Genomic DNA, 24296 nt, shown 5'->3' with positions numbered 1-24296 from the left:
CTTACTGAGAGGACTTTATCTTATAGTTTCCCAAATAACCGGCAAACTGCCCGTGAAGTGGTCTCAGTTACAAAGTGTGGTTTCTCTGCCATCTCTCACTCTTGTAATGAGCCCCCTGTGTGCTAACTGCCATGGCTCATCATATTTCAAAGGGTTACTGGGGTCTGAGTGAGATGTTTGCAGAATTTCAAACAGTCTGCAAAACACCATCCCATCAAAAGATGGATGGTACTAATTACCTTCTCTTCAATATGGCTGCCAGAGGCCAGCTCCCATAGACTGGAGACAGATGGATGTCTACAATTCAAATTAGTTTACTGACCTTTGCTCTTGACACAATGTTGCCCTATTTATGAAATCATTGTGTTAATTCTGAAATCACAATGGGACTTAATGAAGATTTATTTTGTTTGGGACTCTAGCCAGTATTGATTTCCTGACACTCTGACTGATGTTTCCCGTTGTTTCCTCGTTTCCTCACATTCCAGGGTTTCTGGGGGGGGGCAGGCATTGATATAGCTAAGATTTGTTTAACCTCATAGTTAGGAAAGTGGGTCCTGAGGCCACCCAAAAAATTCTTATTCAGTAGCCCTTGTATATTAATGACTTAAATTCCTCTAAGATACTCACTCCTTCCCTCAAGCTACAGGTCACTCTCTAGGTCTGCAGAAACTTTGGAGTGCACCTCACTTGGCATTAATGACAAAAATGCATGCACACTCAACTTTCTGGCCTGAGATGTCACACCATTCAGGACTGGACTAACCAACAATGTCTAAACAACAGATATTCACACAAAGAGCCATTTTGTACCTCCACTTTCAGAAGTGAAAACATTGTTGTTGCTTGTCAGATGGTGTGACTTGTTCAAATCTTTTCTCTTTGGATTTTTAAGGTGAACTTGTACAATTAATCAGAAATATAGGTATCATCTGGTTAAGAATTCTGTAATGAGAGCAGAGTCTCTCAATGCATGGGATGGGGACATCTGCTCTAGAACCAACTGGAGAGCTTCTCTCCTGATTCCAGCTCTTCTGAATCCAAGAATTTCCAAGGAGCCTTCTTTTTTTAATAACCTCTCTAGGTAATTCTTTGCACATTAACTGTGTGAACCTTGGCAAAATGGTTTTTAAAATCTTTACCCCTTTATTTCTAAAGTGACATCACTTAGCCTACTAAATCTTTGTTGAAAACTTATGATGCATTCTGTGCTGTGCTGAATGTCTGGTTGCACCCAGGAGAAAAATATGGAGTCTTTCCTAACTGTCAGACATGGCCTCTAGGTGCCAAGGCTGCTATGCCAAGGCCTTAAGATTGCAAAGTCTAAAGAGACATGTAAAGGGCAAGGTGAAGTCCCATTTAATAAGGTTAGTGCAAGTACAGAGTTAGCAAAGAGGCTGGGGGAACATCAGGAGAGTGGTTTTGCCAGTCTGGGAGGGATGGCGGTATGGAAGAAGGGGCGTCTTCTTGGAATTCCAAAGTCTCACCTGTAGGGCATAGTGTCACCTGTTGCTTTCAGAGCACTTGCCATTGTTTTGAGCTCCTTGTTTGTTCTCTCCTAAAAGAAATTAGATCAGGATGATGATGATATTTCTATCCTACATACACTCATCTACAGCCTCAATAAGATCCCTCCTTTGATTATTTGTGTCTGTACTTACCTTGTTCTTCTTTTGTTCCCTCTCTATTTTTGTCCCATTGGCTGCCCTCTCCCCAGCCTCTTGTACACACACTATTGCATTTAAGACCTATGAAAACAAGGGCTAATGATTTTATTCTTGTATGCATCTCAATGTCTTGAGAATAGTACATATACCATGAATATTCATCAATTTGTATGTATTTGCTGCATCATTTCTTAAAATACTTCCTTTGCAGCCAAGAGCTCTGTGTCTGTATATCAAACATTTTGTAACTCTCTCCCTCACACATAAACATATCCAGAAGCCAATAAACCAAAGACATGGTTATTAAAATCAAGAGGTAAGGATGACTCATAAGGCTGCTCTAGCAATCAAGGATGAAAACCTAAGGGGGAGGAGTGCAAGCACTTAATTCAACTCCACAAACATTAGTGGTGCAGCTATCCCCACCTGTTCTGCACTGTACGTAGTCGATTAAATTAGGGCTCTATTCTTTCACACTTCGTACCTCTCAAGTCCATCTCTTTTCATCCTATAACGCGATTTTCACTCAACCACTTTATTTGTTCAATTTAAAGTCTGTGAATCTGTGGACTATCCACATGGCTCATCATCGGCCCAAGTGCCCCTTTCAAATGAAGGTCATCGCAGGTATCCCTTGTTACCAATGATGTGTTGGCATCGGCAGGGTGCATTTTGCACATTTTTGATGTCATAGTAAGGCGATGGGTAACATCTGTTCCCTCGACTCCTACATGTCAGAATGTGTGTTTCTACAGTTGGTGAATGAATGAATAAACTTTAGCAAGTAGAAATATTGGGAAAACCCTGTAAGGATTTCTGCTCTGGAGGAAGCGATGCAGGTGGATAAAGAAAACAATATGAAATGGTGGTTAACTAAGTACCAAGCTGCGATAAAAATAAAAGTTACTCCAAGTTGAGGCTCCACTCTTCCTAGTTACAATTAGTTAAGCTTGTGTGTGTGTGTGTGTGTGTGTGTGTGTGCGCGCGCGTGCCCCCATGCACACAGTGATTGCAGTAGTTATCACATTTCACGCCTATGTGGATGAATCATGCATTTCTCTTCTCTCTTCTCTGATCTAGGTTTGCCAAAATTTGACAGCCACTTAAGAATGTCTCTGATGAATGCCTTCAATCTGAATATCCAGAAATTGTCTGATTTGCAGTCTGCTTGGAATCAACTGTTTTATTGGAGGAGAATGAGGAGCTGGATAATTGAGAAAAAAATATTTTAATTTGGTTATGTGTTTTAAAAAAAATCTCATTTGTGTCCTCGTAACTGTAATATGCTCATGAAAATAGTATTAATTTGTGTTTCCTTTGCAACACTAGCAGTTGAAAAGGACAGACTAGAAACTGTGATAGAGAAACAACCACCTGGGTAGATATTCCTCTCTTATTCCCTGACGCATGGTTTTCAAACATTAATTTCCATTTAGAGAATTCCATGAGGCACTTGTAACAATGCAGATTCCTGGGCCTGCCCGCAAACGCCTCTTCCTTGCTGAAGTGCTTTAATCGAATAATGTAAGCAAGTCTCTGTAATCAATACCAACTTGAAAATAAATAAATCACAGTTTGAGCATAAAATACAATGTAGAAAAAAATTCACCATTCTCCCCGAAGAGTGGCTGGGTGGGGGTCGGTGTCAGCAGATGCAGGTTAATGGAAAATGGGCATAAAAGAGATTTTCTTTGGGAAAGCACATTCTTCTTTTGAGCCATTTTCTTACAAAGTTTTCAGTCTTCTTGAGCTCATGATTACCTTTCACTTAAGAGCGATTAAAATAAAGATATAAGAGGGGGCACCTGGGTGGCTCAGTAGGTTAAGCCACTGCCTTCAGCTCAGGTCATGATCTCAGGGTCCTAGGATCGAGCCCCACATCAGGCTCTCTGCTCAGCAGGGAACCTGCTTCCCCCACCCTCTCTGCCTGCTTATGATCTCTGTCTCTCTCTGTCAAATAAATAAAAATTAAACCTTAAAAAAATAAAGGTATAAAAGAAAAAAATCTTTAAGCCCCCCCCCAAAAGACAAAATATCAAAGTGCCTTGAAATGCATAAAAATGAAATGCATAAAAAATGCAGTCGCTCAGCTGGGTGAAGGGACATAGAAGTATAGAAGATGCTCCCTATCATTGCTCTTGCTTGGAATATGTTCTTGAGGCAAACGTAGCCTGCAGTTCAAAGTTGTTATGTAGGGTATTCTCCAGCTAGACACCTGTGTGGAGAAAATTGTCTTTGCTTAAAATGATAATATTACAATATCACTCTTTGTATTATTTGTATTTAGTGAATTTGATTTTAAAAAGTACTGTACTACTAAATAAATGAGGTCGTCAGCAAAGTATATCTATGTGCCTATATCTATCTATCTATCTATCATCTATCTATCTATCTATCTATCTATCATTTATCTATCATAAGGAGCAGTCACGACTGCAATTCGTTATTTGGACACTATTAGTTTGCTATAGCTGCCATAACAAATTACCACAAACTGGTGGCTTTAAATGACACAAATTTATTGTCTCATATCTCTGGAGTCTATAATCAAAGTTTGGCAGCACTATTTTCCTTCTGGGGGGTTCAGGGAAAAATCTCTTTCCTTGCCAGTTTCGGCTTCTGTTTGCAAGGTGGCTCCTTTCTCCAGCTTCCAGGCACACAGCTTGCTTCCAGCATCACATCACCTTCTCCTCGTCTGCAGTGAAATCTCCCTTCACCTCTCTCCCAAAGGACACATGTATTCGTCTATAATTATGATTTACCCCAAAGGGGGAAAAAAAGGTGTTAGACAATCACAAATGAGTCTTAAAAAAAAAAAATTGTGATTTACCCCGAACATGAAAGACTGTGTAGAGTAGGGCAGACGAGGAGAGTAGGGACCACCGAAGTGTCAACTTCCCTTATCACCAGAAATGACTGGAGGATTACGAGAGAGTTAAGTAATATTCTGGGAAAACACACCAGAGTATCCCAGAGGATCTTGTACCAATGGCCAAGAGATACAAGGCAAATAAAATGAAAAAAAAAAGAAAGAAAGAAAGAAAAAAAAAATTAGAGAAAACCCAAGAAATCGTATTATTAATGTTTATATTGAAAAGTGATAACAGGTTACTTATAGGAGATTTCAAGATTTTTTTGAGAGATATGTTATTTAGGATATGTGGAAGTATTGGAAACATGCTGGTAAGATGAAGACTTGACTGATTCTTAAAATAATAGTGATCATAAATGTACAATTCAATACTTTATGCTTTCTTTAGTAAAAGTCAAAAATATTAAAAAAAATAAAGAACACGGGTATTTACATTTAAATTCCACTCTAATCATCCAGGGCAATCTTCCCATCCCCAAAACATTAACATAATCCTGACTACAAATCCCTCTTGCTCTAGAAGGTAATATTCATATATTCCAGGACCATTAGTTAGCCTGCCACCATCTTCAGCTTGGAATAGATTTGCAGGATGATTTAGTAGATCTGGGAGGTGTCCCATACATTTGTCTTTTTAACAAGTAAGCAAACTTATCAGAAGGTGGTCTCAAACCACATTCATGACACGCTTTGAAGAGGGATTTAATTGGAAGCTAATTGCATAGAGAGACTTTCATTTTGATGCTCTATCAGGAGAGCACGCCTTGAGAATTCCTTATGTTTCCTGTGACCCTGTGTTGTGCACACGTTTATATAGGGTCACTGAATTTTCATGATTTCCAAGTCAGAAGCAGAAATAAAAATAATTAGGGTGCCTGGGTGGCTCAGTCAGTGAAGCGTCTGCCTTTGGCTCAGGTCATGTGCTCGGGAACCTGGGATCCAGGCCCTCTGGCTCTCTGCCTAGCAGGGAATCTGCTCGCCCTCCCTTTGACCCTCCCCAACCCCCATCCCGCGTGTGTTCTTTTTCGCACTCTCTCTTTCTCAAATAGATAGTAAAAAAAAGAAAATCCTTTCTTAAAAAAGAAATAAGAAGAATAGTTTATAATGATGTTCTATTTTATTGCATCCAGGACTTTTCCTTTCCAATCATATAAGCTTTCTACCACTGCTGTAACAAATTGTCACAGACTTGACGATTTAAAACGAAATAAATTTATTATCTTAGAGTTCTGAAGGTCCAATGCCCCAAAATGAGTTGCAGGAGTCTACAATCGAGATGTCAGCAGCCATGTTCCTTCTGGAGGTTCCAGAGAAATTCCATTTCCTTGCTCTTCCAAATTCTGGAGGTTGCCTACCTTTCTTGGCCCTCGGGGTCCTTCCTCCTCCTTCAAAACACACCCTTCTGCTTCTGCTGTCAGTGACTTTGGCCTTCTCTGCCTCTTTTTTAGGAGGATTTTTGTGATCATATTAAGCCCACCCAGATTATGCAGGATAATCTCTCCATTTTAAGATCCTTTATTTAGTCACATGTCTAAAGTCCCTCTGTCATGAAGGTAACATTAACAGGTTTAAAGTACAGTTGCTACTGAGTGCATATCACTTCTGCATTACAAAGTCAAAAAAATCCTAAGACAAACCATTGTAAGTCAGGGCTCATCTGTATATATATCAATAGATATCTAGATCTACATCTAGATCCTTCTAAATCTACATCTCTCTCCCTCTTTCTATCAATCATACATCCTATTGGTTCTATCTATCTATCTATCTCTCATATGTCCTATTGGTTTAATAACAGGTATTAAAACCACCATTTTATAGCTAAGCTTAGAGAGCTTTGATAACTTTCCCAAGCACAAAGAGGGCAAAGTAAGAGGTCTAGGTATTACACCCACGTCTGTGTGACCCCTCAGTCCTTGCTTTTCCCACTATTGATTACTCCTAGAAAGATGAAAAGAGAAGGACATGGGACTTTGAAGATCCAATATTGCCCCAGGCACTCTCTCCAGAAACACTAACTCTAGGAAAAGCTTTCCGTGAGGCAAGAGGTTAAATGAAAAGAGCCAAACTGTGAACTTTACCTTCTTTCTTGTAACTCAAGTTTCTCAAATCTAGTTTGTCCAAGATTTCACATGAACACTATGTCACAAATTGCCCAGCATCGTCCGGTCTACTTGAAGACCTCTGCTTGTAAAGGCTTCTATAGCTGTACCCAGCTCCTGGAAAGACCTGCTCTTCTGATGGAGCATCTACTATGTTCTAGATGTTGTATCTGCCTTATCTATAATTCCCCCCATGGTCCTGCCAAGGATCATTTCATATTATAGTTGCTGTAGCAGGCAAACCCATGTAGTGCCTGATGTGGACCAGGCAGGTCTCCATTATCTTTTAACTATGCCCTTGACCTCGAAGCTTGCCCACTTAAGTGCCTTGGGCTGCGGGATGACGTGTCCCTTCCCTTACATGCCACAAGTAAGTGTTAAAGTTGCACAACTATGGGGGAAAGGCCAGGAAATGCAGAGGAGCATGTGGATGTTTGGTGAGCTCTAGCCAACTCTGACACACATTTTAAAGATGAGGAATGGTGGATCTCAGAATGCATGCTTCATTCTGTTGCACAACTCATAACTGGCGAAGCCCAGATTCTACTCAGGTTATTAAAACTCCAGTGCCATTTCCCCTCAGTGTTTCCCCAAGTAAAACCTACTGGAGTCACTTGAAAATAACTCAGATGCAAAATGATCTGCCTGTGCCACAGGGGATGCCAACCAACCCCCCATCCTCCCCAAAAGGAATCCCACTATTGCTCATGCAACACAGCAGAGCAGACACCTGCTAACTTGGCATACTTTGCATCAATGCCACATTTCCCTACCAGGCCTTGATGAAGGTCTGGTCGTGTATTTTTAAAAAAATCTATCCCGCTGCGATGGCTGTATCCCTTCCATCTGTCCCATGCTGGGTGAAATGGGCTACAGCTGCAAGCTACACCTGCCATGGAGCCAGACGGGGTACCTAGGGGGTGGGCAGCAATTTAGCAGGTGGATACTAAAAGCTGGCAACCACTTTGCAAAAATTTTCTTATCCTTTTGTAGCCTTAAAAGAAAGAAAAACAAAGAAAATGAAATGCAGGAGTGGGGGTGGGGGCAGAGGGGACAAAGGCTGGTGCCTCAGGACTTTTATTTTCAATGCAAAATGTCCTTTTGCGAATTGCGGGGAGAGAAGGTGACACATCCTCCAGCCCAACCCAAACTGAGATGGCATACTTCTGTGTGGGTGAAACTCAAGTTGATTCTGCAAGGGAGCTGCTGTGGGCAAGGGGAGAGAGCTGAAACTCAGTGCCAGCAGCTGCACTGCTTCTTCTCCCCTGTCTCCTTCTCCTTGTCAGTGGAAGGAAAAATCAAGTACCTAGAGCCTTCCACCTTCCCATCTTCCTGGATTCTTTGTCTGCAGAATCACGTCCTTTGAATGCTAAGTAGCACTAGTACAACGTGATATTTGGGCTGGAGGCTGACCAGGGCTGGGGCTGGGCTCTGTTATGTCACTTTGGACAAGATATTTCATCTTTCTCAGCCTTAATTTTCCCATCCATAAAATGGGATAACATTGTTACCTAATTCACAGTACTTTTATGAGTCCACATGCAGACAAAGTACATAAGCTTAACACAGTGCTAGACGTATAGGAAGTTCTTCCCAAGTGGAGCTACCAATATTACTATTACTAGTAGTAACAGTAGTAGTGATGAAAGTCATTCTTCTGATATCGGGGACCACATGAATTTTTCAGTGACGAGGTGAGGCAGTAGAATGAAGAGACAAGCCCTGGTCAGGCTGGGTCAAGGCTGAGCCAGTCTAGCTGAATAAATACTCCTTCCAGTGTTTAACGGCAGGCAGAGTAGTGGAAAGACAACATGAGTTTTGCAGTCAGACAGACAGAGAATGACTTGGCTACCTGCCAATTATAGCCTTGTGATATTGGGCCTGTCCCTCAGCCTCTCTGTAGCTCTTCTATACAACAGACCTGAGTCTGTGTCTTGTGGTTCTCTCTGAAGTGGAGGGGACTATCACTTTACTGTCACGGAGAAGACCAAGGAAGAGAAAGTGAGCTTCAATACTGGCATGAGAAAGGCATCATTGTCATGAAATGCCTAGTTTGATTTTTCTTTATTTTGAAAGTGACTCACCGTCATTTTGTTTAAACAAAAAGGACAACATTCAAATAAACAAGAGAGAAAGTTACCCATAATCCCTGAACTCAGAGACAGCCACTGCCAACATCTTGGTGTTTATCCAAGAAAACTGTCTTGGTTGCAAGGTTGATGAGATATGAAAACAAGCCACCCAGTGAGAAGGACTTTGGGCATGGAAACAGCCACCATCTGGGGTCAAACATGCAGCCAGTGTCCTGTTGGAAGCAGAGGGCTCTGGCAGATGACAGGCCTAACCCCCTGCTATGATTTAGTGAAAGGGCAGCCATCAGCTGTCACCCTGTAGGAAAGCCACCTCACTCCACACCCCCAGTGTGGAGTTCAAGACGGCCATTCAAAAGTTAGTTTTAAAGACCCTTTATCAAAAAGGCAGCGGGACATAAACTAAAATCTAGTGCATCTAATGTATCAGCGTGTCCTCCTCTTCCTCTCCACTCTCTCTCTCTCCCTCCCTTCTCCCCTCCCTTTTTTTTCCTCCCTTTCTTTCTTTCTTTCTCCCTCTCTCCTTTCCTTCCTTCCTTCCTTCCTTCCTTCCTTCCTTCCTTCTTTTTCCTTCCTTCCCTCCTCCCCCGCCCCCACCAACTTTCAGCCTCTGTGTTAGTTCTGAGCTCCGTGCAGCTCAAGGCTTATAGTCTAATGAGTGATGCAAGCAAAGAAGCGGTGATACCAGTGTGATGAGCAATAAGACAGAGGTGACTCCATGGAGCCACAGAGACCTAAGGAGGACGTGGTGTTCCCACCTCTGCCTGGATTACAGAGAGACAGACGGAAAACCTTCCCTAGTGTCCTCTGTACTGCATTACACAGCATTCCGCCCACTGGCAGAGGGCTGGTGAGCATCTTTCCTCATGACTACAGCTCCAGGAGTGCAGAGACCACTTCCCTCCCCAGCGCCCAGGTGGTGCCAGCTGGGGAGATGCTCCCCAAACATTGACCGGACAGAGACTTTTGAAAGAATGTATAAATTGAGGGGTGTTTGAGGTGACATCTATTGTCTTATTCTGTCTTGTATTGCTTCTTCCCCTTTTTCAATGACTCCCTCCCTCAGTCTGTGGGTTTTGGGAGGGCTACGACCTCAAACCCAGACCACACACCCTGGGGAGCATGGAGGTGTGGGGCACAGCTTGGTCAATCAGATTCTCTTTTTTCCAGGGATGGGAGTGATTGGAGGAGGGGCAGGAGCTAGCCAGGGCTGTGTATCCCCTATGTATCCTCCAGATCCCCCTGTCCAGCTCTTTCTGGAAGTCTCTGAGGAATCAGTGTTTTTCCAATAGATCCTTCCTTCTAACTGAAGTTAGTCTGAATACATTTATCCTGTCTGCTAGAAAAAAAAATTGAATAAATGTTTCCTTCAAAATTTTTAATTGAGATGAAAGTCACATAGCATAAAATTAAAGTATACAGTTCACTGGCATTTAGTATAGTCACAATGTTGTGCAGCTACCATCTCTATCAAGCTCCAAATGTTTTCACTACTCCAAAGGGACATCCTGTAGCTATTATGTGGTCAGCCCAGTGACCGCTCCCCCATCCCTTGGCAACCACTGGTCTGCTTTCAGTCTATGAATTTACCTATTTTGGATGTTTTGTATAAGTTGAATCATACAGTACATGACATTTTGTGTCTGGTTTCTTTCATTTAGCAAGATGTTTTTAAGGTTTGTCTGCCTTCATTCCTTTTATGGCTGAGTAATATTCCATTGTATGGATGTACCACTTCTGTTCCTCCATTCATTCACTTACTGATGGACATTAACCTTGTTTCCACATTTTGGCTATTGTGCATCCTTCTGAAATACTCTTGAAGAAGGGGCATGAACTTGGAAGGTGAAGAAAATGGGAAGGGACATTTGAAGACCAGGGAGCAACTTATTTCAAGGCAGAAATTTTCCTACCTGACATGTTCCTTTCCTAATGTGCCCAGTCTCCACACAACAGCTTCAGTGATCTTTCTAAAAGGTACATCAGATCATTTCACTTTCCTGTCGAAGAGACCTGTCCCACATTTCATTTTCTCTGCTCAGTATGTCATGGTCACAGCACTGCTGTCCTTTCTGTTCCTATAATATATTAGGCTCATCTCCACCTCAGGGCCTTTGCACCTGCCACACTCTGGCAGGAACACTCTTCTCTCTGAACTTCTCAAAGCCAGCTTCCTCTCATCAGGCAAATACCACCTCTGCAGAGAAGACTTCTCAACCACTTTAGGAATGTTCTCCCTATCCACTTCCACTACCCCCAGAAACTGAACTGTCTCCTTTTATGAAATGATATTTCTTGTTCATATGTAGTTTATTATCTGGTTGGTTTGGTTTTGGTCTTTGGCTTCCCCTATCTCTGGCCTCTTTTTTTCCCCCAGAGCAGAACCTCCAGGAGGGTCAGGAATTCTTTGATTCCTCAGGGCACAGAAGGGTGCTTGGAATTTAGAAAGTAATCAATAAGTAATTGTTGAAAGAGCAGATGGCTGGACAGGATCCAACACAGAACTGGCAAGGACTATGGTGTGGCTGGTGCAGAGAAAGAGAGCAGGAGGGCCATGAGTTGTGGTGGAAACAATGACTGTATCTAAAATTTCCAAGATGCTTCTTTATACAAGGCTTATCCTAACTTAGCTTTAGAAATTCTCTGATTTGATTATTTCTTGGCACTGAAAAAAATTGAATGTTTACTTATTATTTCTGTCTCAGAGTCAGCACAGAAACCCTAGAGGGGTGTTATTGCTGAGAGGAGGCTTTGCAAAAGGGTGATAGCATAAAAGACGGAAGGAGTCCGGACCCTTGTCTTTGTTCTTTAAGTGCTGTATGACTTTGGACAAATCACCTAAACCTCTCTGAAGTTCAGGTTTCTCAACAGCAGAAATGGAAAGTATTTGAGAATAATAGCTCTTACTATGAAACATGAGATGGGCTTGTAAATACTTACTCTTGTTTCTCTCTCAGAACAATCCTGTGAGACTGACAATGATTATTATTCTCATTTCATTGTCAAGGGTCCAAGAGGGTAAGTTGAGGTCAACTGTTAACCACTGGAGGAGCTGAGAATAGTGCCTTATGTCTGGCCCCATGTCATACTTCCCTGCAGACTTCACCAGGTTACTGTAGTAATTAATTATAAATTTGGTTTTCTCTCCCAGAGTCCTTGTATCACTGAACCTGGAAGTAGGGTGGTTGGCCTCCTTGCTTTTCATGGCCACCTCTGGATTTTGTCTGTCCTTCCTCCCCTAAAATCTCTAGTTTTGGAGTTCATTTCATCAAACTACACCATCTGCTGCCCCTTTATGATGCAGCCAACTACCGACCTCTCTTTGCTTGAAGATGTTAACACCTCCCTAGCTGTCACTCCCTCCACAATGATTCCTGTCATTCCTCCTGGTGATTTCAATACACACATACATATCCCCTCAAATGCTTTGGCCACCCAGTTTTCTGCATTCTTTTATTTTTCTTTTTTATTCAAAAAATCAGCTTTATTGAGTTACAGTAAACATCCTATAAAATTCACTTGTTTGAGTATATACAATTCAGTGATTTTTGTGCAGCCATCACTACAGTCCAATTTTAAGACATTTTTGTCACCCCCAGAATATCTCCCTGTCCGTTTGCAGCCACTTCTCATTCCCACCACTCAGCTCCAGCCAACCTCTAATTTACTTCCCTTATCCATAGATTTGCCTTTGGTAGACATTTCATATAAATAGAATCCTATAATGTGTGGTCTTCTGGGTCTGGATTCTTCCACTTAGCATAATGTTTTCAAGGTTTACCCATGTTGTAGCATGAATCATTACTTCATTTCTTTTAATGGTGGAGTAATATTCCAATATATAGATATAATACATTTTGTTGGCTGATTCACTACTTAATGGCCATTTGGGTTGTTTCTGCTCATTGGCTATTATGAGTAAGGTTGCTATGAAACTCACATATCAGTCTTTGTGGGAATATATGTCTTAATGTCTCCTTGGTAGATACCTACGAATGGAATGGCTAGGTCATCTGGTAAATTTATATTTAACATTTTAAGAAAGTACCAAATTATTTTTTAAAGTAATTTCACCATTTTGTATCCCCACCAGCTGTGTGTGAGGGTTATAGTTTCTCCACATCCTCATCCAACCCTTGGTAATGTCTGTCTTTCTGATTGTAGTCATGCCCTAGAGGAGTTCAGTGGTCCCCATCCTCGGAGAGATTTGCATTTCCTTATGGAGGATGATGTTGATCTAATCTTGTCTTCCACATTGAAACAGTCACACACTGTCACCATCAAACCTTGGACCCTGTCATTACTTCCTTCATAATCTCAAATTTGGACATTCAACTTTCAACGATTACTGTTTTTTGGCTTACCACCTCTTCTCTTCCAACAATTTTTCAGTGCTACAGTCCAATTTTAAGACATTTTTGTCACCCCCAGAATATCTCCCTGTCCGATCTAAAATTCTTTTAGATCCCATGAGCTATCATAAAGTCATTCCCTTCTACCTGCCTCCATTCATTGTACTTTCCTGGTAAACCCACAACTCTGGTTGCGTCTGAAGCTCCATCTGTTATGCAGTTTTCCACACTCTGAATATGGCTTGAGAGAAAGTATAAAGGAGGCCTTTCTTATTTGTAACCATACCTCTCAAGGTGTGATGATGATGCCTGGCAATCATCTTACCCCGTTCTATGTATTCACTCTTCCATTCCCCAGGTGACCATTTGCTGCCTTATCTTTCTCCTCAAACCTTCAAGACATCCTTTCTAAGCCTCATTCTTAGCTGATGTCCTTGCTTCCTATTTCACTGAGAAAATAGAAACAGCTAAGAAGACACAACCAGCCATTGGCACCACATTTATCCACCTACAAGCATCTGTTCCTACTCTCCTTCCTTCCTGTTCTGTGGATGGAAAGTCCTTGCTGCTATCTAATGCCGACTCCCTACTCATGATTGCAGCCCACCCCCTCTTATCTATTTATGGAGATTCCTCCAGGAATTGCCCTCTCTTCTACAGTGGTAGAATGCCAATGTGCCATAATAACACCTGCCTTAATTAAGCCCTCTTTGGATTCCATATCCTTTATAACTGCTCTCTTTCTCCATTGCTCTGCTCCCAGGAGACATGAAATTCCTTGGTAGATTTTTCTTCTATAATTTTATAGAATTGGAAGAAAAGAATAGGGGGCAAAAAATTATAGAAGAATCTTCCATTCCAAGTCTTTCTCAAACCTACTCCCATCAGGATTATAACCCCACCATCTACCATACTAGCCCCTGGCAAAGCTGCAACAACCTTCAGTGATGCTTAACCCAATGAATAATTCTTAGATCTCATTGTACTTGACCTATAGCAACATTTGACAAGGGTTCATCAGTCCTTACTTCTTGGAAGCAATTCTCTTACTTGGCTTTTCCTCCTACTTCACTGGTTTTATGTCTCTCTTGCTCATTTCCCATATTTTGCCAACTTTAAATTTTGTAGTATGCTCAGGCTTAGCCCTGGTATCTCTTCTTCATCTACACTCACTTCTAGAGCATTTTCATCTATGTACATGAGTGTCAATACCTCTACTAAAACAAACAAACAAACAAAAACCCAACATTCCACCTAAATCCCCAGCCTGGACCTCCACTCCACATTTATACACCCAAACTGCCTTATCAAAATTTTCATTGAATGTCTAAAACATATCTGAAAATTAGTATGTCCAAATGGATCTCCTAATTTCTACCTTCTCCAAATCTTCCCCTTCTACCATCTTCACCATCTTAGTTCATGGAAAGGCCATTCTTTTAGTTTTCCAAATAAAAATGTCAGTATTCATTCTCAAATCCTATTATTTGTTTTCTAGGGCTGCTGTAACTAAGTGCCACAAACCGGGGAGCTTAAGTGACAGAAATTTGTTTTCTCATAGTTCTGAAGGTGAGATGCCTGAGATCAGGTGTTGGTGGATCTGTTTCTTTCTAAGGGCTATGAGGGAAGGGAGTCTTCTGGGCTCTTTTCCATCTGTTCCTCTTCCCTCACAGTCTTCTCTCTGTTCATGCCTGTGTCCATCATGTTTGGAATAACAACCTGTCACCTTACAAGGTTCTACCTAGTTATTTGCCTCTCACCCACCTCCTTAACATTTCTCTGTGCTTCTTCCTCATCTTACTAACTGCCTTATTCTGTCCTGTAGCAGGCCAGCCTCTCCCTAGTCTGAGAGCTTTTGCTTTCCTCTATGCCTAGGAACGATCTTTCCTTAGTTCTTCACATAACTGGCTCCTTCTCATGCTCAGGACTCACTCCATATGTGACCTACTCTGATTATCCAAACTAGGTATCCTCCAGATGAAATCTGCCACCCCTTTTTTCTTTCAAAACACGTATCACATGCAATGGTCTTATGTAGTATTTATTTGTTTACTTGTTTACTGTCTATTTCCATTGGTGAATATATACATTCTGGCATGGTCCAGACCTTGTCAGCCTTGGTCACCACTCGACCCCAGCCCTAAGGACTTGATATCTCTTATCGGTTCCGGGGAACTTTTCTCCCCAAGAGTTGATTGTTCACTTTCTTCTTGAAAAGCTGAGCTCGCAGCCGGTCTGACTTGTATTCCAATCTCCTCTTCTCCTCGTCTCTCTTTCTCTGAACTTCTGGAAGCGGCTCATAAATCCGTTTAGACCTCTGAATCATTTCTTTCTTCCCAATAGGCTTGTTCTTTCAGACATCCAGGAAGCCTCTTTTCAGAAGCGGGTGCGCAGGGTCCCGGCCCTGCTGTTCTCTCACAGCGTTGACCAGGGCCTCCCGCTTTCTCTGCAACATCTTCTGCAGCTTCCTCTCCTGGACTCTCAGCTTCAGACGCTTTATCCGCTCCCCAGAGTGGGAGATGAAGTCAGGTCTGTGAAACTCAAGGGATTCCTGTAGAGTGACTCTCACAAACAGCCTTGGTGGCTCTCTGCCTGGGCCTGCTAGTGCCCCATGGCTGTGCATGTGCCATCCCTGCCAGTTCTATTCCCACAGTGGTTCCCTCCACTGTTTGGTGTTGGTTATTGGTGCAAACCAGCAGATACTAGGATCATGATGCTGGGGCAGGTTTTCCTTAGGACCAGACTTCACATTTTCCACGGGAACAAACCATGAAACTCGTTCACAGAAGCAGTGCTTGTTCTTCCTTAACTTTTTGTCCCCAAGATCGTTGGCAAGAAGTCTTTTCTCTGTTGTTTTTTCTTCTGACCAAGAAGTCACATCACTAAAAGAGAAAAAAAATGAGTAAATGGGCTAATGGGACCCTATAATGCCCACCCAGATTAGAAATCTTTACACCAACTACATTACATTCTTTTTTTTTTTTTTAAAGATTTTATTTATTTATTTGACAGAGAGAGAGATTACAGGTAGGTAGAGAGGCTGGCAGAGAGAGAGAGAGAGAGAGAGAGAGAGAAGCAGGCTCCCCGCCGAGCAGAGAGCCCGATGTGGGACTCGATCCCAGGACCCCGAGATCATGACCTGAGCCGAAGGCAGCGGCTTAAACCACTGAGCCACCCAGGCGCCCCTACATTACATTCTTAAAACAATTATTCAGATATGCATGCACATGTACACACACACACACATTCAGATAGAGCAGACAAACAGAAAATCAGATTAAAAACAGAATTTGGAATAAACAGTGTCAGTCCTCTTTGTTCATATAACCAAGTCTTAGAAATACTACTTTGCTCTAGCTGAAATGGGAAACTATGAATTCTAGAGGATTTAGTAGGGAGGCTTCTCTCTGCCTTTGGACAAATGGTGCCCAGCCAAGCTATGTGACAAGAAAGGTGAGATCATTTCAGCAGCTGCCACGAAACTTGAAAAGGGTTGATTGATATGACAAAATCTTTTCACAAAGAACATAAATCAAAGAAGATGACTGATGGCGAAGTAAACATTTTAGATGTAGAGTAATTAGGAATATATTAGCAATTAAAATAAACTTATTATCATTAGCAAAATTGGCAGTTACTTGCAATTTCCCCAGGGGCCTCATTTCAAGTTTATCCTTGTCGATTTTATTATGGCAGGATTAATGTTTTTGGAGATACAGTTCTAACTTTTGTGGATTTCATTTTCTCATGTCTTTGCCCATAGTTAGTAGAGCTCAGTGGTTTTCAAACAATAATGTGGTTTTCTATGAGCTGGACTCAGGTGTTCTAACACTAAAACTGAACAAAGCTGTTGTTTACCTAGTTCTCAGAGAAAATTAAGTTAGTGGATACAGGTTTTTTGTTTTTGTTTTTGTTTCTTTTTGTTTTTTTTTTTTTAGTTTTTCTTCTGTAATTTTTTTTAGGCCTCAGCACCTGCTACCACTTTGTCTTCTAGGAAGTGCTAAAAAAAATAACAAAATGCCTGAGCTGGAAACAAATAAACTAATCAAGGGAAAACTTGGTCAACAGCCTTCTGAGATCAATAACATATTCCTCCAGTGGAAATGTGTGCTGATGGATCTGGCTCTTTGGATGGTAACAGAGGCAGGGTTGACTCCTGCTATTCTAACCACTGGCTGTACCCAGCAGTCTTCTTTGAGACAACCTCATTGCCCTCCATCTTTCCTCACACATAATAATAAAAATGGAGATATATCAAGCACTTATTGTGGGCAAATGCTTTATACATTCTCTCCTACAAACCTCAATGAAACCCAATCAAGTAGGCACTTTACTTTTCCCATTTTATAGATGAGGAAGCAATGAGGTCAAGTAAAATGTGTAAAGGCCCAGTACTTGAACCCTTACTGGGGGGGCAGGATATCCTGGTAACTCTCCTCTGAGTATATTCAAATTAGTAAAAGTCTTTCCTAAAATGTCAACTTTTAAATTTTTTTTTTTCTTTGAAGTTGTAAGTTTTACACCTAGCATGGAGCCCAGTGTGGAGCTTGAACTCATAACACGGAGATCGAGAGCCAGGTACTTAACTGACTGAGCCACGTAGATGCCCCTCAACTCTTACTTTTATTAAGCTAATGGGCATGGGCAGAAGTCTGGAGGTGTTCAAGTACTTAAATGAGGAGGTCAGGAGACTGAGGTGGGTCTAGTTCATCGACAGCCTATGTAAGTAAACCAAAATCAAAGCCAGAGTTAATTCCTATAAATGCCTCAAGATGTAGAAGTCAAAACCTAAGGATAACCAACTACAGTCGGTTACGCTTTCCCCAATAAGGCAGCTGTTTAAGCTATAGCCAATCACAGGACTTCCTTGATTTGTGTCCTGTCTTTTTCTTTTTTTTTTTTTTAAAGATTTTATTTATTTATTTGACAGAGATCACAAGTAGGCAGAGAAGAAGGCAGAGAAGAGGAGGAAGCAGGCTCCCTGCTGAGCAGAGAGCCCAGAGAGCCCCATGCAGGGCTCGATCCCAGGACCCTGAGACCATGACCTGAGCCAACGCAGAGGCTTAACCCACTGAGCCACACAGGCACCCCATGTGTCCTGTCTTTTCTATAAAAACTTTTCCACTAGCTTCTATGAACGAGGAACACTTGGGCACTCAGTTTGGCACTGCCTGACTCAAATCCATGTTTGTTCAAATAAACTCTTGAAAGTTTTAGTGTACTTCCGTTTATCTTTTAACAGATGGGATAAATGAAAAAAAACAAAAACATTTTACACTTGATTTGGAGGTGTGGTTTCATACTTTCATTTGATTGTGGGAGTGTCTCATGTTTGAGGAACTCACATCAAATAACACAAATTCATATCCATAGATTTGGATCAAGGAAGCACGAGAACATTATCTACTAGTCCTATCCCACCTCTCATTTCCTGTTGTTAGCCTGACAGCTGGGAGATGTCATCCCTCAAATGGATGTAACAGACCAATTTAAATAATGCTGTCCACCTCCAATCTCCCCTGAGACAAGCAACACTGTTAAATCTGATTTTCTTAGATCTTTCCATTACATTGATCCAAAATAGACAGAGTTTCCTTATCTGTAAAATGGGGGTAATAATAGTACCTACTTTAGGATTACCATCTAGGGAGGAAATTACTTTGTTTTCAAAATATGAACAGTGAGCCCTTACTGAATGCTTCCTACATGGCAAGAACTCTTCTAAGAGTTTTACATATACAGTCTCAATCACTCCTCATAGTGTCTGGTATACGGAAGGCACTTGACAAATATTTGCTGATGGATGGAAGGAGAGAAACAAACAAGCAATTGATATTATAGAGATGCTGGTAGCTTGACAGGCTTATTTATTTGTCCTAAAGATGCAATGCAATTTTTCTTCCTTCTGAAGGAAAATTAACACAAAGCACAACTGAATCGTAACTGCAGTATTAATTACACATCATAAAAATACTAAATTATATATAATAGTAAAAATAAGAAGAAACAAATAGCTTTATATGGCAATGTCTCTTGAATCTATCCAGCACAAAAGAAGCAGGAGGAATTTTTTGCTGTTATTAGAAATTAAAAAAAAAAAACAACTTCTGAGATTTACCTCTCCTACTTAGAGACACACAAAAATAGTGTAGTTGTATCCCCAGGAAGCCCCACTCATCTGTTTATATTTCCAGGAGCCACAGGAACAAGTCTGTTTTGAATAATGATTTGCATAAGTAGACACACACCATGACTCTAAACAGTCTCATTCAGTTGGAGTAAAACGAACTTCGAACTTCGCTTTTCTTGGAGCTGTCACATTGTGATTTATTTCCCCACTTCCCTTCCATCAGTGGACTGTAACAATCACAGCACATCGTGTACCTGTCCTTTGTGCTCCATGGGGCTTTTGTTTCTAAGAAACACAGTGATTGTGGTGTTGGGTTGAGGAAAAACACAGCATAATCAGCCCAGGATGGACCATGACAAATTACGGTTTCTCTGTTTTATCATCTGAGGCTCTTCTCTCTTACACCAGAGTGGTAAATTGATCAAGACCTTGTTTCCCAAAGGAGCTCTTATCCTAGATTTTGGTGAAAGGTCCTAAGACAAAGAAATGTCCAATGACCAAAAGGATGGGACATTCTTCCTGAGTAGCCTGATAGGTCCCCTTAAAGCATGGACACGTCCATGGTGATCCTACTTAAGTCGTGAGATGTATCCATCCGGGATGTCAAGCTCTTGGAGAGATTGACTCACTGACTTATTCAATCACTCAACAAATATTTATTAAGCAACTAGGAATTGTGCTCATAGGTAGGATTCAGAGATGAAAAATAAACCCCCTTCCTGCCTTCAGGTAGCTCTGTCTCGAAACAAACTGAGGGTTGCTGGGGTGTAGGAAGAGCGTGGTGGGGTTATGGACACTGGGGAGGGTATGTGCTATGGTAAGTGCTATGAAGTGTGTAAACCTGGTGATGCACAGACCTGTACCCCTGGAGCGAATAATACATTATATGTTAATTAAAAAAAAGTGATGCAGTATGGGGGGCAGTTTGAGGCATAAAATTCTGGTAATATAATCTCACCGGACGTCAGTTTCCTTATTGACAATATGCAGATGATAACATTGTCTATCTCCAAGAGTTAATGTGAGAATTAGGTTAGACTAATTAGGTTAGACAAAGCACTGGGCCATATTGAGTACATGGTGCTTAAAAATATCCCAGAGACTTTTATGCAGTAGAATGACAGCATTGTTTGTTCACTTGTGTATAAATGGATAGAATACCCTAGGTCCACAGATATTAAATTTCATGGGAAACAGATATTAAGTTTCATAGGAAAAATTCAAGGCCCTTAAGATCCCTAGACAGCTTAACAGTGAGGTCGAGAGTTTAAGAGTGAATCTTTCTGAAGGTAAGGATAAAAGTTTAGAGCCAACATACCGGATACCTGGGTTACAATTGATCTTGAGAGAAATTTCTAGAGTTCCAGACTATCTCCCTTTTTTCTTCTCTGACCCAGATCCCAAGGTCCTTTCTACTGGTCCTGACTTCATGTCTGTTAGCTCAGAAACTACCCTTCTATGTGGATTATCCCCCAGTACCAGCTTCCTGTCAGAAATAGGTCTTTTTTAGTCTTGATGAACCCCTCACTGTCAAATGTGCAAGTTCAAGTATGGGCATATTTGGTAAACTGACTTGTTGCTGAGGGCACATCATCTCCTACGTGAGCAATCAGACATTAGCCACAGATTCTCCGTGGCATAGCCATAGATTGCCTGCACTGTCGGTTCCATGTGGAAATGGGGAAGTCTTAGCTCTGGAAGGTGGCGTCATCTGTCTGATGCCACATAGTAACATGTCTGTGGATTTTAACCAGGTCTCCAGTGCCAGAGTTCACTTTCTTCACCCCACATTGTGTGGCTTCCAAAAAAATAGTGAAATGATGAGAACAAGCGTTTGGGGCAGGAGCAGAGGATGTCACCTAAACTTAGGGTTTGAGTGCTGTTGGGAGTCTCCTTGGAACTCCAACTATTTCTCTCCAGGTGCGGATATGGAGCCTGAAACCCCACCTTTCTAGTTCCGTTTCTTTGCCCTGACATTTACGGTCTCCATTATCCCTGATCTAAGCATATCCACGCGTTGTTTCCCTTACCAGGCTGACTGGCTTCCCAGCCCCTCCTTCACGCCACCCGGTTCAGCTTTTCTCCCTCTCAGCTACAGTTCATGCCCTGGTATCCACCTGACAAACACTAATAACCAGCAATGGTAAAGGCTTAACAGATGTCTGCTGAAAAACTACATTTCTTTCCACTCAACAGTACGCTATGAATCTTCTTTTATTTTTTAAAGTTTTATTTATTTATTTTACAGAGAGTGAAAGAGTGCACAAGCAGGAGGAGGGGTAGAGGGAGAGGGGAAGCAGACTCCATGCTGAGCGGAGCTGGAAGCAGGCTAGATCTCATGACTCGGAGATCATGACCTGAGCCAAAACCAAGAGTCAGGTACTTAGCCAAGGGAGCCAGCCAGGCCCCCTCTGAATCCTCTTTTATAATGTAAACATAACACACATATCAAGATAAGAACATGGACTTTGTACTATTTACTATGATTGGGATGGGAGAAGTTTTTAAAAAAAATATTTTACACATAGCACTCCCCTCTCTCTCTCTTTTGCAAATGGATAGAGGCCGATAATTACTTTTGTAATAATAATACATTAAAAACAAAACCATGAAACACCTAGAAGAAAATATCAGGAGTGAGTGCCTTGACACTGGTGTTGGTAATGACCTTTGTCGGTGGGGTGGGAGAGTTTGACACCAAAAACAAAAGCAAATAAAGGAAAAATAAACATCAAACAAAATGAAAGGGAAACATACAGAATGGGAGAAAATATTTGAAAATTACATATCTGCTAAAAGGTTAATTTGCAAAATACATAAAGAATTCATGTAACTTAATACAAATATTTTGTGATTTAAAAATGGAAAGAAAATCCGCATAGATATTTTTCCAAAGAAGGCATGTAGATGGCCAACAGATATATGAAAAGATGCTCAATGTAACTAATCATCAGGAAGATGCACATCAAAACCCCAAAGAGATGTTACTTCATACCTGTTATAATGGTTATCCTTAAAAAGACAAGAAATAACAAGGATTGGTGAGGATGTGGAGAAAAGGAACTCTCTTGGCTGTTGGTGGGAAAGTTAATTGGTGCAGCCACTGTGAAAAACAGTATGGAGATCCTCAAAAACTTAAAAAATAGCATTTATATGATCCAGCAATTCCATTCCTGGGTACTTACCTGAAGAAAATGAAAACTAATGCAAAAAAATATCTCTACCGCCTTGTGCTTGCAGCATTATTCACAACACACAAGACATGGAAGCAACCTAAGTGTCCACCAAAAAAGAAAAAAAAAAAAAGAAAGGATAAAGAAAATGTGATCATACATATATGTAATGAAATACTATTCAGTCATTTGAAACGTTTTATAAATATATATACTGAAATACTATTCGGTCATAAAAAAAAAGACGAAATCTTGCCGTTTGTTACAATGTGTATGGACCTTGAGGGTCTTATAGTAAGTGAAGTAAGTCAGGCAGAGAAAGACAAATACTGAAGGATGTCACTTATAGGCAGAATCTAAAATAAAACAAAACAAAAAATAAAAACGAAAACAAGGAGAGGAACTTGTAGATACAGAGAACAAATTAAAATTAATTTTGGTTGCCAGAAGTAAGTGAGTGTGGGCAAAATTGATGAAGGATGGGGCGCCTGGGTGGCTTAGTGGGTTAAAGCCTCTGCCTTCAGCTCAGGTCATGATCAGGATCCTGGGATGGAACCCCGCATCCGCTCTCTGCTGGGCGGGGAGCCTGTTTTCCCCCCCTCCTCTCTGCCTGCCTCTCTGCCTACTTGTGATCTCTGTCTCTGCCAAATAAATAAAATCTTTAAAAAAAAAAATCAGTGAAGGTGGCTATAAACACACAAACAAAACAACTTTTGGGAGGTGTCATCCACTAAAGCCCTCCCACATGAGGATGAATGAGGATGCATTAGTGATGTTCTTCCCAGTCCAGAATCAGTGAAAGCCTATTAGGCATTTTTGGGGAGGGGTCTGGGGAAATGAGGGAGGAGTCGTGGTTATTACTGCAGATGCACTTTCTACTCTTCACAGCTAAGAAAGTGGTGGGTAGGGAAAGCGGATGGAGGGTCGCGTTTCTGGAACACTTGTTAGCAGGAAATCCTTGTTGGGCTGTGACCTCAAGGGCATGAAATCCAACAACGCAACCACCCCGTGTATGGAGGCTGTTTTTTTCAAAAAGTGTCTTTCGTTCACGCACATCATCTCTTTGAAAATCTTCACAAAGATACTTAGAAGTCATTATCATTCGTCTTGCAGATGGGGAAACTGGCTAAGGAAGCTCAAGGCCAGCCCGCCCGCGGCTCGCGGGGCGAGTGGGGGGTCACTCGCGGACCCCCGGCTCCGGAGGGCGGTAACCCCGCAGACCCGAGAAGGCGGAGAGGGCCCCCGGGGAGGCAGATCCACTAGGAAGACAGCGAGCCCGTGATGTTGACTTGGCGGAAAGGGAAGCAGTCTGTGGAGGGGGGAGGGGGGACGGGGAAGAGAACGAGGCGTCCGCGGACAGCCTGCGTCTACGCGACGGGCCCTCTCTCCCCGAGGCTCTCTCTCCGGCTCCCGCGAGGCGCGGGAAACGCGGCCGAGCCTGGCCCCGCGCGGCCGCCGTAGAGCGCCCGTTGCCATGGCGGCCAAGGTTCGGGGCGGACGCGCAGAGGCGTGACTGAGAGTGCGACGAAGCCCTCGGGGTCCGGATCTAGCTTCCCGGGCCCGCGACCCGAAGAGGTGCCATGGGCCGGAGTAAGCGTCCCTTCCCACGAGCCGCCCTCGATTGTCCCCTTTTCCCGGCGTCGTCCCGGGGCCCGGGGGACACACACGGCCCCGCCGCCCCTTCCCGGCCCGCGCACCCGGGTCCCCCCCGGGACCCTCTGCCTCTCCGCCCACCAACCGGCCGGGCGGCTCAGCTTCTGCGAAACGCGGGTTCCTCAGCTATAAAATGGGGCGGGCGACAAAGGCACGGGGCTTCCTGCGACGGGGTGGTGGAAGGTGCAGGGTTTGGCGTCGCCGGGGCCGCCGGGAGCGGGCCCGCGCGTCTCGCCGCTCCCCGTGCGGCCCCCGGC

General features: G+C 42.4%; 2 protein-coding genes and 1 pseudogene across 16 annotated transcripts in view; 2 read left to right on the top strand and 1 right to left on the bottom strand.

Annotated features, from left to right (window-relative positions):
* TMEM71 (transmembrane protein 71) overlaps window positions 1–3254 on the top strand; it is a 30477-nt gene extending 27223 nt beyond the window's left edge. For 10 of the 14 annotated variants that reach the window (XM_045078138.1, XM_045078140.1, XM_045078139.1 and 7 more), the window contains one exon: window positions 2748–3254. In XM_045078138.1, coding sequence (XP_044934073.1) covers window positions 2748–2899 — 152 coding nt within the window. In that variant the 3' untranslated portion in view covers window positions 2900–3254. The remainder of the gene's footprint in view (window positions 1–2747) is intronic. The other 4 variants (XM_045078143.1, XM_004743579.3, XM_045078141.1 and 1 more) reach the window with 1 other exon arrangement.
* An 11987-nt stretch (window positions 3255–15241) lies between these two features.
* Window positions 15242–23862, bottom strand: LOC123391479 (annotated as a pseudogene).
* The window catches only part of DNAAF11 (dynein axonemal assembly factor 11), a 71194-nt gene continuing 70727 nt past the window's right edge, over window positions 23830–24296 (top strand). For both annotated transcript variants that reach the window (XM_013051772.2, XM_013051771.2), the window contains exon 1: window positions 23830–23976. In XM_013051772.2, the coding sequence (XP_012907226.1) occupies window positions 23967–23976 (10 nt within the window). In that variant the 5' untranslated portion in view covers window positions 23830–23966. The remainder of the gene's footprint in view (window positions 23977–24296) is intronic.

The sequence above is a fragment of the Mustela putorius genome, unplaced genomic scaffold, assembly GCF_011764305.1.
Source record: "Mustela putorius furo isolate JIRA1106 unplaced genomic scaffold, ASM1176430v1.1 tig00000228_pilon_pilon_pilon, whole genome shotgun sequence".
NCBI classification, from domain to species: domain Eukaryota; kingdom Metazoa; phylum Chordata; class Mammalia; order Carnivora; family Mustelidae; genus Mustela; species Mustela putorius.
The sequence above is the reverse complement of the archived record's forward strand: the minus strand, read 5'-3'. Positions and strand labels throughout refer to the sequence as shown.